The sequence below is a fragment of the Phalacrocorax carbo genome, chromosome 6 (assembly GCF_963921805.1).
Source record: "Phalacrocorax carbo chromosome 6, bPhaCar2.1, whole genome shotgun sequence".
In the NCBI taxonomy this organism is placed as follows: domain Eukaryota; kingdom Metazoa; phylum Chordata; class Aves; order Suliformes; family Phalacrocoracidae; genus Phalacrocorax; species Phalacrocorax carbo.
In genome coordinates, this window is record NC_087518.1 from 13,214,202 (window position 1) to 13,228,839 (window position 14,638).

Sequence of the window (14,638 nt, forward strand, 5' to 3'; positions counted from 1 at the left end):
GGCTTCAAACGATTGTTCTGCATGGTGAGAAAGGCTTGGAAAATTCTTCCAGATCATTTGGTATCTCTTTTTTTGTAGTTGTTGTTTGTTTTGTTTTAACTGGCTGTGTAAATTAATTTCATATTTATATTGGTTCGATTCTCCTTCAGTTAACTATACAGCACCCCACTGGGGCACGAGAATTAGATTGTAACCACATATATATATATACACGCTTTTATTTTTTTTTTTTTAATTAAAAACTTCATTATTTCTCCCTCTCCCCTCCTTAACTTGCAATTTAAGGGAACGGACAGAAATCAGCTGGGCTTCTTTCCACTTGGATTTCAACAGCCACCCGCTCCTGGCAGAGTTTGACCCCGTCTGCCATGGCCCAGGCAGTGATGGGAGCTCTCGGTACACAAAAGCAAAGGGTTTTGCTCAATTTTTTGGAAGTTTTTTGTCACCTACTGCCATTCAGGGCAGCATTTGGCACCTTTTCATCTCTGCAAAGCACAAACCCGCGAGGATCTGACATTTCAAAGTGGGCAGCCAAGGGAGAGACCTCCGGTTTCCAGCGAATGCCCCAGCAGGGCGGAGATGGCAGAGGGGAGACAGGGTGACAGCAAGGAGAGAAAGGGGAAGAAAGAAAGAAAAGACAGAGGAAGAAAGGTCAATCTTGGGTGGAAAGTCCTGCACACATTTGGGCTTCCCAGGTTGGGGAGTGGGTGACAGCCCCACAGCAGCCGAGCATCCCAGTCCCCCCATGAGCTGGTCACCCAGCGGTGATTGCCGGGGGGGATCCTGGTCAAGAGATGCCGAAGATCTGCCTCCCCTTTCCCTGGGGATCTGGTCCCTTCCCCTGCATCAGCACAAAAAGATGATGGGGGAAAAAAAAATAATAAAGGGCTTCATTAAGGCTGCTCCAGCACCAGGGGATCTGCCAAAAAAAAACCCATGTTGGCTCTCCACGAACCCGCCCGACAGACCCCAAGCCCCCGCAGCTGTCCTCCACCCCATATCGTCCTGGGACAGGCAGGGGTGGGCAGTGCAGCCCGGACCTCCCTGCAGCCACTGGACCTTCGGAAAACGAGGATGAGCTCAACAAAACACCGACCATCCCTCAGCGATCCCCCAGGAAAAGAAAAGCCAACCTTGGGATCTCCTTTCGCCTCTGATCGTGACCTCCAGAACACTCCAGCAGCATTTAAATAAGAGCATCTACTCAGCTAATAAAACTCCCACCTTTTTTTTTATTCCTCCCCCACCCCCACCCCCCCCGCACTAAACAACATTCAAATAAAACATGGCACAGGACGTATTTTAAGAAATATCAAAGCTCAGGGATTCCTCCCTTTCCTGCCCACCCCGCTACTGCTCCCACCCCCAAATCTCCCCAGCATCAGTCCTTTAGCTTATTTTTTAAAACCGTTTTTGTTAGCTTGTTGCAAAAATTTAGAATCTTTTTTTATCCCCTCCCATTTTTTGTTATAATTTTTTTCTTTAAATTAAAAATTTTGTTTCTCTTGTGTAAATTGTGCAAATATAGCAGTTAACACTAGTGGCAGAAGGCCAGAGAAAGAGAGAAGGGGGAAGAGACAGAAAAAGAGAGAGAAGGAGGAGGAGAGGGGGTGGACAGCTGGGGGAAGGAGGGGAGAGCAAGTCAAGTACAGTAAAAATAGGAGCCCACCCACCCTCCCTCCACCAAAGTAACAACAACATCCGAACGCCGTCCTAGAAAGCCCCGCGGTCCCAACCCTCCTTTTCCTTGCGGGTTCAGGGGCTCTGCCCAGGCAAGGGATGCCCAGCGGGTCCATGGGGCAGGCGACCCCCTTCTCCTCTGCCTGGCATCGCCTCTCTGCAAGGTCCCTGCTGCATCCCAGTTGGATCAGGGGTTTTTGTGTGTGTCAGGGGTTTTATTGATGTTGCTGCTGTCATCAGGATTGTTTGTTTTTTCTGCTAAAGCACAAGTTTTCCTTGTTCATTCATGAGAAGCGTGCGGAGGCGTGGTGGCTCCCGCGGGTCCGGCTGGCCCCAACCCCAAAGTCGTCTTCTGCCCGCGGCTGCCGCTGGCCGGCCCTCCCTCCTGCCACCTCCGCTGCCCGGGATGCTGGCACTGCACCACCGCCTTCTCAGCTGCTTAAGGCCATTGTGTCGATTGCCTGCTCCAGCTTACTCCTCAGCCGCTGCCTCCGGGCCTGCTCATCCTTCTCCAACGCGGCTAAAATCTGGGGAAGAGAGGGGAGAAGAGAGGGTGAGGAGGTACCCTCCTACCTGAAGTGGCTCCTTGTTGCCCACGGATGTGCTGTCTCATTGACAGCATCAGGGCATGGGGATGTAGCCCCATGGGAAGGGGCGCATGTTCGTTCCCATCTCTAACGGGGTCTGGAAAGGGCCAAAGGAGGCATGAGGTGGAAGATGCTGCCCTGAGTGCTGCTACCCCCCAGGCAGAGCCTCCCAGGACCCCCAAAGGGCTGCAGTAACGCCGGGGACCAGCTTGATACTAACGAGAGGCAAACTTGCACGTGGGGAAATGAAGAAAACAAACCTCCATTGTCAAATGAAGGTTGAACCCCAAAACCAAAACAACGACACCTTCCCACCACACCCACGACTCCAACAAACCTATAACATCCTAGGGAGGCAGGGGATGCATTTCAGAGACCACGAACAAGCCGTGAACTGGTTCCATGAGCACAAGATGACAAAATCTACAAGGCTTCAGCTGCAGCCAGTGGTAAAACCCTGCTCATCTCTCCCCCAGGGTGGACAACTGGGTCCACTGGGGCGATGGAGGGCGACACCACATGGATGCACCAGCAAAGCCTGCCTCACTGGGAGCCCTCAGTCCTGTGCAAGGGGTGTACCCACAGACATCCAAGGACAGCATTCCTCCCTTGAAACCCCCTTTCTCTAAACAAGATCCTGGCCATGATGACAGATCGCAGGGTGAAGGGAGGGTCCCCTGCCCTGGGCTGGGTGCGGCCATGCCCCCAGGGCCGGGGAGGACTGGCAGCAGTAGGAGGGTACAGGTCAAATCTCAGAGTGGGGAGAAGGGAGTAACGAAGTGTAAAATGAAGGGGCAGTTGCCCTCCCAGCATCCAGGAGTCTCACCTCACTAACATCATGCCAGCAGAGCAGAAAAGCTGATTTAAAAAAACAAACCTGACAAAAATCTCATCTCCTCGGGTGAGCTAGTTGAGAGAGCAAATTTTTTGCAATTAAATATCAAGGCATCCGTCAAAGGGGACTTGATTAACCATTTCATTGGCTGCATAATTGGAAACAAACTGTTGTATAATTAATAGACTGACTAGGAGGCAGGCAAAGTCCATCAGGAGCCCTACAGGTAACTTCTTAATGGGGAATCAGCTCCCTTTGATTAAGAGCTGCTGCAGCGCCGGCGGGTTGCAGAGCGGCGCGTGCTGTGCAGCATCCACCACGCTGCCATGCAGCAGCCTCCAGCCACCAACAGGCTCTGGCTCTCCACCAGGCTTTTTCGGGACAGGATCAGGCTGGTCCCTGCCTGCCAGGGCAGCAGGAGATGCCAGATGGGGAATCTCTTCCCAAAGGAAGGGGGAACGCTGCATCTTGCCACCGACATCAGCTCCTGAGGAGGAGAAAATTCACCAGCGAGAGCCAAGCACATCTGATTTACCTCGCCGGGCAGCAACGACCCTGGGCTGCAGCTGGACTCACAAGACCTTATAGATTCTGCCACAAAACCTGCCGCCAGGGACACTCCCCTGCCATCCGTCTCCGCAGCCACTGTCAGCCGTCATGCTACACGCGAAATAAGGTAACTATAACAACACTCATGCAGAAATCAAAACCTCACATGCCTGAAAGGTGGCTGAGCTGGAACCACATTAGATCGGTCCGAGAAGTGGAAGAGGAGTCTGTTCCCCCTGCCCACCTCCTCCACCTCTCCCAAGAAGTCAGCATATGCTGGGATGCTGAGGTGTCAAAAGATTCACAACCTGCCCCTGCATTTACTTGTTCCTCTTTTATCTCAGCCTCACGGAAACAATGAAGTCAAAGGAAACCTGTGCTGAGCATAGACAGAGACCCAGGTTTGTCACCTGCTGTAAGGAGCCACGACCACTGATTACCAAGATGCAAGTACCCAAATGAAAATTAATTATGATTTTCATTCACAGCCAATGACAGCATATTATTGCACTGAACAACAGGAAAAATTATTCTCTCCCATTTTGCATCAAAGAGGGTGCAATCGGGCTGCATATAATTGTGCTTAATGAATGAAAACAAACAAAGGGAACAGCTGCGATTTATTAATCCCATTACAAATAATAAAAGAAGTTCCTGAGAGCTGTGAACACACTTGTGATGCTAGGAGAGCAGGCGACAGCAAGACACTCAACAGACATCAGGCTGCCATTAGTGGGCAAGAAGAGGACCTGTGCCCCTAAAGAGCACCCCATTAATGCCACACAGTCCCCTCCCTTCTCACCCAGTGCTTGGAGGATTTATTTAAGGCTTGGGGGATTTTTATGCTGGAGGAAGTGAGCACTTGATGATGGCTGCCCCACAGCAGATCTAGATCCTCCAGACTGCTCCTCTTCCACTCTCATGGTAGCCACAGAGCTGTTGTACAACTGTAAAACACTTCACGGCCAACTCATCAGATACAGAGGCCTCCTGGATGTGCCATCCCAACTCATTTGGGGAGTGGCACAGAGGTCCCACCAGCACGGTCATCAGTACATGGCCACGAGCTGCATGGTGACCACCACACAGCACCTTCCCAAGCACCAGTGTTTCCTCCCAACCTTGTAGGCATGCCAGGCCCTCCTCTTCCTCACTCCTGCAAAGCACCTAGCTTTGCAAAGGTCCACAAGGATTTTGGCCACCATGGTCCCAGCACTGACATTAGACCCAGGGGCCAGGTCTGCTATGACCTGCCTATGGACTCCCTAAATTCACACCTCAAAGAAGCACTGGGAGATGCCTCCCGAGCTTGCTGCATGGTCTGACGGGGACCCCGTTTCCTCCCGCTGTGGGGCGAGAGGCTGGTTCTCCTGGATCTTTCCAAGCGAGGAGATGTTCCGGCACTCTGTCACCTAAATAAGCCACCATTCAAACACAACTGTCAATCCCCTTTATTGGGACAATAAAACCTATACTATCATGTTGTATGTATAGATCCACATTTTACTGTAGTTACATATTTTATTGCTTTAATAAAAAGATGTGGGGTGTGGATTTGAGCAGTCCTTTAAGTAGTTAATTTGTATAAATTACAATAGAGGGGCTTTTAACCATTCTTACTTATGTTCACAAAGCACTGAAGAGGCCACCACATCCTCTAGCATCCCCAGGGAGTGGAGCCAGACGCTGCCCGTATAATCACACGGTGTTGGTACTGCTGCAGCGCCAGGTCAGTGGCGGTGGATAGGGGAGGCACACTGAGATAACGCCATGAACTCTGCAGCCCCGTGGAGCTCACATGCCAAATGTGTAGAAAAATAGGTGTTTCCCACATTACTCACGGCAGAAAATACGGGGAATGAAGTGCTGCCTACACCAGCACCTGGCTCCACCCCTCCCAAACCTTTCCTTCCCTGCCAGCCCAAGCACAGACACAGACTACATTGCTCTTTCCCACATTTTATGGGGTGTTTGTCTATAGGAAAAAGCAGGGGACTGCAGAAATGCAGGCAAAAGGACACAGCTCTCAGCCCAGGCTTGACTCCCCATCACCACGTCTTACCTCATCCTTGTACTTGGTGATGTAGGAGTAAATCTCATGCAGCGCACTCATACTGTTGAACTGGCTGAGGTGTAACCGCGACTGCTCCGCTAGGTATGCGCTCATGTCCTGGTCACTGATTGCTGGCATTTTAGCTATATCTGCATAATATCTGCACGGGAGAAACAGAACAGTGGGTCAGAAACAGGGACAGACAGAAGGGGACCAGTGTCTGCCACGACACTCGCTGAGAACGGCCTCTGGAGAGGCAAGGTGAGGAGCAGCTTGCTTCCAAGCAGCAACATACCACGATCACCCATTATAATGCCGCTGCTCATCAAGAGGTCTCTGAGCACTCTGCGGAGCGGTGAGCATCATTAGGAACACGCTCCCAATGCAGCAACGCCCAGCGCAGCTCACCATGCTAGGAAGCCAGGATCTGCTGCTCTGAGGGATTTCCCACCCTCTCCTAAACAACACATTTTCCTCCTTCCCATCCCATCGGCACATTTTGCACTAAACCGCATCCACCAGAATCCTCCATGCCTGCAGCAACACGTAAGTCTTTGTTACCATTCTCCTAAGGTCACCATGCCACTAAAGCCAACGATGCCCCTTTGCATTCAATTAGATAATTGGTGCGTGAATGCAAGACAAGTTCAGATCCAGCCCTTGCAGCAATACACACCCACATGGTTACATCTTCCTCAGCAATAGCCATTCAACACATCCTATGACTGCCGCTGGCCATGCTCAGAAGTTACCGCTCACCAAAAACCTCGGGGACCTTTTGTTTGCAGTGAAAACAGAGGTTCTGCAGACACATCTGTGAACTCAAAGAATCCTGGGCAGCAGAGGAGGTAGCTGATGTCTTAGGGCATGCCTGGGTCAAATGACTTGATTCTTTCCTGCCTTCCTTGTGCTTCTCTGGTGGTTGCTACCAGCAACCATACATGCTACCTTACATTTCCTAGAACAACTTGAGATTTGCGGTCCCATCCCACAGCTGCCTCATTGATATGCTCAGCAAATATAGAGAAACCCCCACACGGCTTACATTGTCCAGAATCATAGCAGAAAAACAGAATACCCTGCTTCATAAAAATGCAAAAGGATCAAAGCCTCAGTGTCACATTGCAGCAGGGGGGTTACACCAAGCAGATGCACCAGCAGACTGGCTACTGAGGTCCTTTTCGAAACCAGGGCTGTGTCCACAGGCCTCTATTAAAAGCAAATGAGTCCCGGCCACTCCCACCACCTGGAAATGCAGAGTGCCAGTCTCTTCCAGGTTTGCTTTACTCCTCGTGACTCCTCAAACTACTCAGTGAGGTTTCTGGTACAGTGATTAGCATCATTAGCATCATCAGCCAAACGCGGAGGTGGAACGCGGCTGAAGCACTTGGATAGGAGCAGATGGCAGCAAGACCACTTGAGATGAATATGAGGATCCACTCCATCCCACAGCGCTGAACTCGGCTAGTGATAAAATACTTGGGCAGTTTTTACAAGGAGGCTCATTCACACACAGACAGTTATGAGAGAGATTTCCTGGATGCTGCCAAGAGAGCAGTGGTCTGGGCTGAGGACCTCTGACTGTATCAAGCATCAAGAGATCTGCTACATTGCTAGAGAGATTACCTCTAGAGTGACATCTCCTAAAGCTGACACTATTTCTACCTGCACTGAGGAATATTAGGAACAATATGCCCAACATTCTCAGTTCCAGCCAGCTTTGATTAGCAAAGAAAACCCATAGAGATCCTCCTGGCCACCCTTTAACCCCATAGATGAAGGCCCCTGTGGGGAGGGACTCACGGGAAATGAACGTACAAGGGAGACCTGCTGAAGAAGAAAGCTTTTGCCGCTGCCACAACAAGATGTCCAGGTAATATCAGCAGTTTTATGATCCGGGTTTTACCATGACACAAAGGATGGCAGGAAACCATCATTTTTCAATACAAGTGTGCACAGCTCGTGGACCAAGATCCTAGTCACACCTACCATTTCCAGAGGACACCTACCACAGCCATGATTACAGCAGCAGTCCTCTTGGGTTTCCCCAGACTCTCCACCTCCCAAGCCCTTTACCGTGCTATTCTTGCCTCAGACTGGCAGGATGCCCTTTTTTCAGCTGGTGCCTGAACCAAGGCAGCCGACAGACCTGCTGTTGGAACTAGCAGTCCCACTCAGCTGCCCACGCATCGCTCCCATCCTGCCTCTGCAAAGCTTTGTGACGGTAACGGTGCCAAAAGCCAGAAACGATTACACTGTAAATCCCCACAGTAGAGGAGCGGTAGGAGACACAGTCACGCCCTGCACAGGGCAGCTCTGCCCCCTGCTTGGCTGCTTCTGGGACCACAGCAGCAGTACGTGATAGCAGAATATCTGTCACCGGTCAGATCTGCCACTCCTCCCCAGGGACATAGCATGTCTAGACCAATGTTTCACTCTGGACTGGTTTTATACCTTTTTCCTCCAGGCACACTTAGAACTGAATATTTTTGTCATAGAGATGGCAAGCTCAGAGAAATTCACCTTACAAAGTTTGTGACTTTCCTACAGGACCCCACACCAAAGCCCCCTACAGCCCTCTGCAAAGAACTTTCTCCTATTACAATGCAGCTTATCTCTCCTCTCAGTTACCATATTTCAGGGGCATCTTCCAATCCAAGCCCTATCTTCCTCGAGGAAAGGAGCTTGTCTTTGTACCTGCCCACAAAGCACCAGGCATGCCAATGGTGCCTCAAAAATAACTGTGTACAAGTGAGTATCCAAAGGATGATTTGGGCTACAAAGTCCCATGCTTGCAAACTAGAGAATATGATGCTTATTGTTGCCTGGACATCATCTGTTTGGTTCATTCTATATCCAGTCTAGATGCTGAAAAAGGGAAGTGTCCACAGTTTAATAAAAAAAAAAAAAAAAAAAAAAAAGAGCATGATCTATAGCACAGCATATCAACACAAGGGGAAAGCTGCATCAGCAACCAGAAATCTGACATTTTTTAAGCTTGAGTCCCACTTTTCCATACGGTAACAGTAGCTCTATTTGGAGGGCTTTGGAGGACACCTCCCAGGTTTCTCTTCTCTCCCAAAAGGATAAAGGTAAACATAACATTATGCCTGAGTGCACCAATTTGCAATCAGTAGCATTCAAACCCTGAACCTTTAACACTGCATTAATTCAGCAGGACAGAAGGATGTCTCTCATCAGCTAACAGTGAAGGCGGAGGGTGTCAGGAAGAGTCAGGGGACCTGCTCCTCTCTCTGCTCCATGGCACAGCAACAGCAGCCTGAGCACTGCCTCAGAGCATGTGCTCTCATCAGGATCCCAGGCAAGATGTACAGATGGATGAAAGACGGGAAATGGTAATTTTCAACTATTTCAGCAAAACCTGCATGTATTGTCATGGTATAAAAAAGGCACTTCTCTAGTCCAAGGCTGACTTCTCACTGCTCTTCAAGAGTAATCAAGGGAGGTGTTAGCAATTCCCTAGCACAGATCAAGTTTTTACAACAGAAAACATCAGACAACCTAAAAGTGGAGATTGCTTTTAGCTCCCCTTAAGCAAGTCATAAATGGCTCTGTCAAACAGTCTTTGCAAACTCATTCCAGGAGACAATCACAAGAAAGCATCATCTCCCAAACAAGAGGATCACTTTCCACAAGCGTTAATAGGATCCCTCTTCAGACAGCTGCCAAGAGGAGTCCTCTCAATGATCCAAGTCCCCACACCCACATCCACTGTTAAGTCCTCCAGGTGACGCAAGGAGCTATTGCCAAGTTTACTCACCTTTCTACCCAGCTCTTGTAGTTGGGGATGTCCTTGGCGTACAGTAGTTTGTTGGAGGGAGAGTCTTTTCCTAGCTTGTGCTCAGAAGTTGAGCAGGAGTCCATGAATGTCTGAGCCACCACGGATAGGCAGGCATCAGTAATACTGTTCTTGTGAATGTCGAACACAAACTGGGGGTTCTTAATCACATTCACCCAAAAACGTAGAGGTAGACTGAGGGAAGAAGGAAACAGGAGTCAGCACCTGAACCAAGCTCTACATGGCACTAGCACACACGCACCTCCAGTTGCAGAGGAGGAGCAACCCATGACCCAGAATTGGGCAGGATGCTTTTCCCAGCTTCCCAGGAATGCAAACAAGCTAGGGTAAACGGCTGTTCCCCTCTGCGCAATTCAATACCACCTCATCCGCCCACCCCCACACGGCTACGGCTCTCCATGAAGAAATTCCTCAGCACTGCCAACATCTCCAAAGGTAAACCAGGGCAGTGCAGATATGCGGTTTCTCCAAGGACCCACTCTTAGTGAAGAGCCCTTGCTGAGTCCGTGGGTCAAACCAGGCCTGGTCCCCTTCTCTCGCCTCAATAAGCCCATCCACAGCGCCATGTGGCATTTCACACATCTCTCGTGTTGGAGGAAGGGGGTTAACTGGACTCCTCAAGGGACTCATTAGCACATTTAACACCAGAGGAGTATTTAGGCAGCCTCAGACGCTGGAAATAAAGCTCTCAGCTGTAGAGGCAGCGGGTCTCCTGGCCAGCCACCGACTGGATGTTTGCTGCATACTGACTCAGGTGCCACTCTCCGTGGCTCCATTTCCCAATCCTGCTGCCCCTCTCCTCTCCCTGGAGCATCTCAGTGTCTCCCCCCATCAGAAAACCTCTCTGCTCTCTCATCCCTCAACACCAACACCTAGCAAATGCTTTTATCTTAGACAAAACACACTTCATTCCCCAGGACTTTCCTAATGAGGGTACCGGGTGCATGTACGTATTTCATCTGTGAAGGGAATGGCCTTGAGAAATTAGCTCCACACATCGAATTAGCGCCCAGAGATAAGCACAGGCATTAGTATGCAGGAGCCTGCATGCCCAGCCCCTGAGGAGCGGGGCTTTTTTTTCCTCCCTTGCCTTTCACTCCTTCTTTTAATATAGAAAGCCAAGTTATAAATCAGTTCCAAGCACTTCCACGCTCTCACATCTCCATTTAAAAATGTTTCTTTTCCTGCCCTGCTAATTGCCAACAGTTACTGAACTATACAAAAGCAATTTGGCTGCCATTTAACAAATGCCAGACACGGGAACGTACATACCCGTCTCCAGTAACTGCAAGATCAGAGAGATGAAATCAGTGAGGCAGCAGAAAGGAAGAATGCCATGGGGTGGGTGGGCTGCAGAGCAGGAGCCAATGCCTGCTCAAGCCCTGGCCCCAGCACTTACGGAGGTCTCATCAGCCTCTCCAGCCCGCTTTTCAGGGAGCAATTAGCAGAGCCGGTGGGCTGGCTCTGCAGGCAAGCTTATGGAGGATGCATACAGGGCTTTATGCTGACTTTGTTAGGGCACACTTGGCTGAATGATGGGAGGGAGCATGGAAACACCTTTAGGGCAGTCAAGACGAGAACCAGGGCTGGCATCTCCGAAGGAGCCCGGAGGATGACAAAGCCCGAGTGGCCTTTGCTCAAGGTGAGATGGGAACAGAGCTGCTGTGGTCCTCAGCCAACTCCAGCCATCAGGGGGAGCGTGGTGCCTGGGATTTGGGGATGGAAGGGCTGAGGGAGCATTGCATTCCTGGGATTTTTTTCTGCTGCAGGAAGGCATGCAAAGGATTTACCCACACCCGAAATACAAAGATATGGGCCTCTCTTGTCCTGGATAATTTCCAGGGACATATTTCTTCTCACTGTCAGAGGGTTTAGAAGTATTGTTAGCTGTGATATCATTAGCTCCACTCCCCTCCCCGTTCACTGCCCCCCTCCATTACCAGTTACTCTTCCAGGTGTGCCTGACATCGTAATCATTGATCTGATGCTTATCAGCTTGTTCATCCAGGAAATCAAACATGTATTTGATGGCGAGGGGCAGTGCACTCCCACGATGTGCTGTGCTGAAGATGGTCTCAAACAGGTCATCCACGAATTTCTGCAGGGTGCCCTGAAGAGGAGAAAGGGGGAAGGGTGGCTCAGAAACGCCTGGTGCTAGCAGAGAGATGAGCCTTTAACTAAAGGTTGGCCTTTAAACCAACTTCATTTCTATCACCTGGAAGAGAAGCACAGTATAGTCTGTGTAACCCTACTTGTTCTCAGTGGTTTATACTAGGAAACAGACACTGCAGTGACAAGATATCTCCTTCACTGCATGATCTGGCACGCTAAAAGTATACAAATAAAAACACCATATAGAGCAAAACCCAAGTGAATGTATGTCATATCATGGTCTTTTTTGGGTCCCATTAAGGTACCCAAGACCTGATGACAGACATCGCTGAACAAGCCCTCATCCCACGAGGCAGAGAGCCAAGTCACAGGGGAGATGGCTGAGCCCAGTCTCTGCAATCCTGAGCCAGTATCTACAGCACAGCCCTCCACTCCTCTCTAGGGACATCTCAGATGCACAGCACCTGCTCAGCACTACAGAAGGTTTTGTATGTGCTGAGGGAAGGGGAACTTGCTGCAATGTCAAATGCCCTGGGTTACCCTTCCCACATCACTGATTTTGCAGCTTTATCCCAAACACCAAAGGGGGTGAAGTGCCTGCCCCATGACATCTCTGCTTTGCAGTCCAGCAGCTGCTCACGGATACAGGGAACAGTAAAAACGCCAAAGGGTGCAAAAAGCAAATAGGAAAATCCACTCAAGGGATATTCACTGAGGGTTTTGACACATAAAAACATCACCTCCAGCTCAGGGAATAGATCAAGAGAGTAGGTCCTCCTGTGCTGAAGCTGAAGGCTAATAAAAAAGCAGTGTTTACCACTTTTGGACAACCAAAAGCCATACCCTTCCCTACCCAGATTTAAAAAGCTAGGCAGCAGTTCTGGGCCATACCTTGGTGGCTAACAGGCGGGTCAGGTAGATTTCGGAGACCATCTTGCTGCCCCGGTCACCCTCCCGCTGGTCCATGTGGTCATGGTTTTTCACCAGATGCCAGAGCTTGGTGCCACTCTCCAGGTCGGGGGTGATCATGGGGGTCCGTGAGCGCAGGCTGTCGGGGCTGCTGGCTGTCCGCAGCATGCTCTCTGCAAGCACCAAGCAGAGGGGGATGCTTGTACCCTGCCCACCTCCACCTCGCCACCAGACCCTCCATTCCCCTTCCCTCCACTGTGGCTTCAGGGCACCTCATGGCTGCGAAACAGGAGCTTTGGGATCCAGCCTCTGCAATCACCGAGCTCTGCTGGGACCATCCTCAGAGCCTGCCGGGCTATGTTCAAACCTGGCTGATGTACAGGAGCCAGGACCATCATAGAAGGGTTTCTGCAGAGGTCTGCCCTGCTCCCAGCACGCAGGTACCAGGATCATAGATCCCTCCTGTGTCAGTCCGAGCTGACCACACTATTCCCTTCCAAACCAAGGCTGAAGTACACCTGCCAGCATGTTTGCTGGAATCCTTAGCTCTGCTCATTTAAGTGCAAAGTGCCTCTGTGCCTGTTTTAATTAGATTTCAGGGGAATAAAAGGGAGGGGATCCCTTCGCAGCAGCCATCTGACACGTCTTTCTCCCCTGAGTCTGACACGTTGCAAAGAGAGTTGGCTCTGAGGGCATCAGCCCCCTCTCCAACACCAGAATAAATAGCATGGTGCAGGAGAGCCGGGGGTTTGGAGGACCTTGTTCACATGAGCCACACAGCCACAGTTACAATCACCTGCCCTGTGGCTTGGTCTGCAAGCCCAGCCCAGTGCTGCCTCCCCTGCCAGCACAGCAGAGGATGCCCCTGTGCACTCACCATATCTGCTGAGAGACTTGGTGAAGGTGGATGAGTTGGAGATGTTGTATGCCGAGTTCTGCTTGGGTACCAGGGCTACCGAGGAGCCATCCGTCACCTGGGGGCAGAGATGGCATGAGCAGGCTGCGATACTGGAGAGACACAGGAGGAACAGCCACACAAGAGGGAGAAGCCAGCCCAGGAGGGATGAAGCTACACTGCACCGCACCCTAGGGAGATCTATCTCCAGCAAAGGAGACCTACGTATCTACCTCTGCGACAGCTCACAGAAGGGGTCAGAACAGGAACACACCAGAAACCTTGGCATGAAAAAATGGCAAAGTAAGGTCAAGCAGGGAACAGCCTCTGTGAGTCCTAGAAATGCCCTGTTTATTGCTTGCTTGAACAGAAGGACCATAAACACGGGGCCCAGGCAGGAAAGTGACTGCAGACTTCCTGGCCATGCCCCTGCAGGAGCATCATGGTCTGGAGAGCTGAGCCCAGGTCCTGACCAAGCTGAGGAGGGAGAAGAGATGTTCAAGCTCAAAGCAGCTGGTGACTGCTCAGTGCTTTCCACCATGGAAAGCCTTACCTGATAGTGGGCCAGGGTGTTTAGCCTCTTCCAGTCATTGTCAATCTTTGTGGTAACATCTTCGTCCTGCAGTATGATTCGGGCCATCCTGCCCTGCCGCCACTCTGTCCCCATGAGGGAGAAGAGCTCATGGTTAGGGGGTGTTACAAGAACAAAGCCAAGGCAAGGGTGAGAGTGCAGTCTGGGCATCAACAAAAGAGCCCTCCCCCTACCTTACGAATCCCAGGACTGATGACTATCAATATGGTGTTGGGCAAAAGCTGTTTCTAAGTACTCAAGGAAAGACAGCATTGGTTCAACCCTGGCAATCATTTCCTTTACTCCTCTTCATTTTCTCGCCCCTCCTTTAGGAACAGGTCTTTTAACACTGTTCTTAACTATTGCTGGCCTCATTGGACCTCAGCCACCTCAAGCCTGCAATACAGACCACAGCCAGAGCCAAGGAGGCTCCTGTCCCCATCCTCTCCACTGGCAGGACCCACACTCTCATGCCAGGGGTCCCCACACAAAGTTAGTGAGTGCCACCAGCACAGCAAAATTAGACTGGACAAACACAAATGCTCTGGTCCTGCGAAGTCCCCTCTCCTGTAGGCGATGCAGATTTTCCTGCCTTGAACAGTTTTTTTAGCACTTCTGCTTTTAGTC

General features: G+C 50.6%; 1 protein-coding gene across 2 annotated transcripts in view; it reads right to left on the minus strand.

The window, feature by feature from the left end:
* Positions 1 to 202: 202 nt before the first annotated feature.
* Positions 203 to 14,638, minus strand: part of PLXNA1 (plexin A1) — a 121,745-nt gene continuing 107,309 nt past the window's right edge. For both annotated transcript variants that reach the window (XM_064453745.1, XM_064453746.1), the window contains exons 26-32: positions 13,994 to 14,097; positions 13,423 to 13,519; positions 12,528 to 12,718; positions 11,465 to 11,634; positions 9,486 to 9,698; positions 5,714 to 5,864; positions 203 to 2,207 (exon numbers count right to left, since the gene is read on the minus strand). In XM_064453745.1, the coding sequence (XP_064309815.1) occupies positions 2,112 to 2,207; positions 5,714 to 5,864; positions 9,486 to 9,698; positions 11,465 to 11,634; positions 12,528 to 12,718; positions 13,423 to 13,519; positions 13,994 to 14,097 (1,022 nt within the window). In that variant the 3' untranslated portion in view covers positions 203 to 2,111. The remainder of the gene's footprint in view (positions 2,208 to 5,713; positions 5,865 to 9,485; positions 9,699 to 11,464; positions 11,635 to 12,527; positions 12,719 to 13,422; positions 13,520 to 13,993; positions 14,098 to 14,638) is intronic.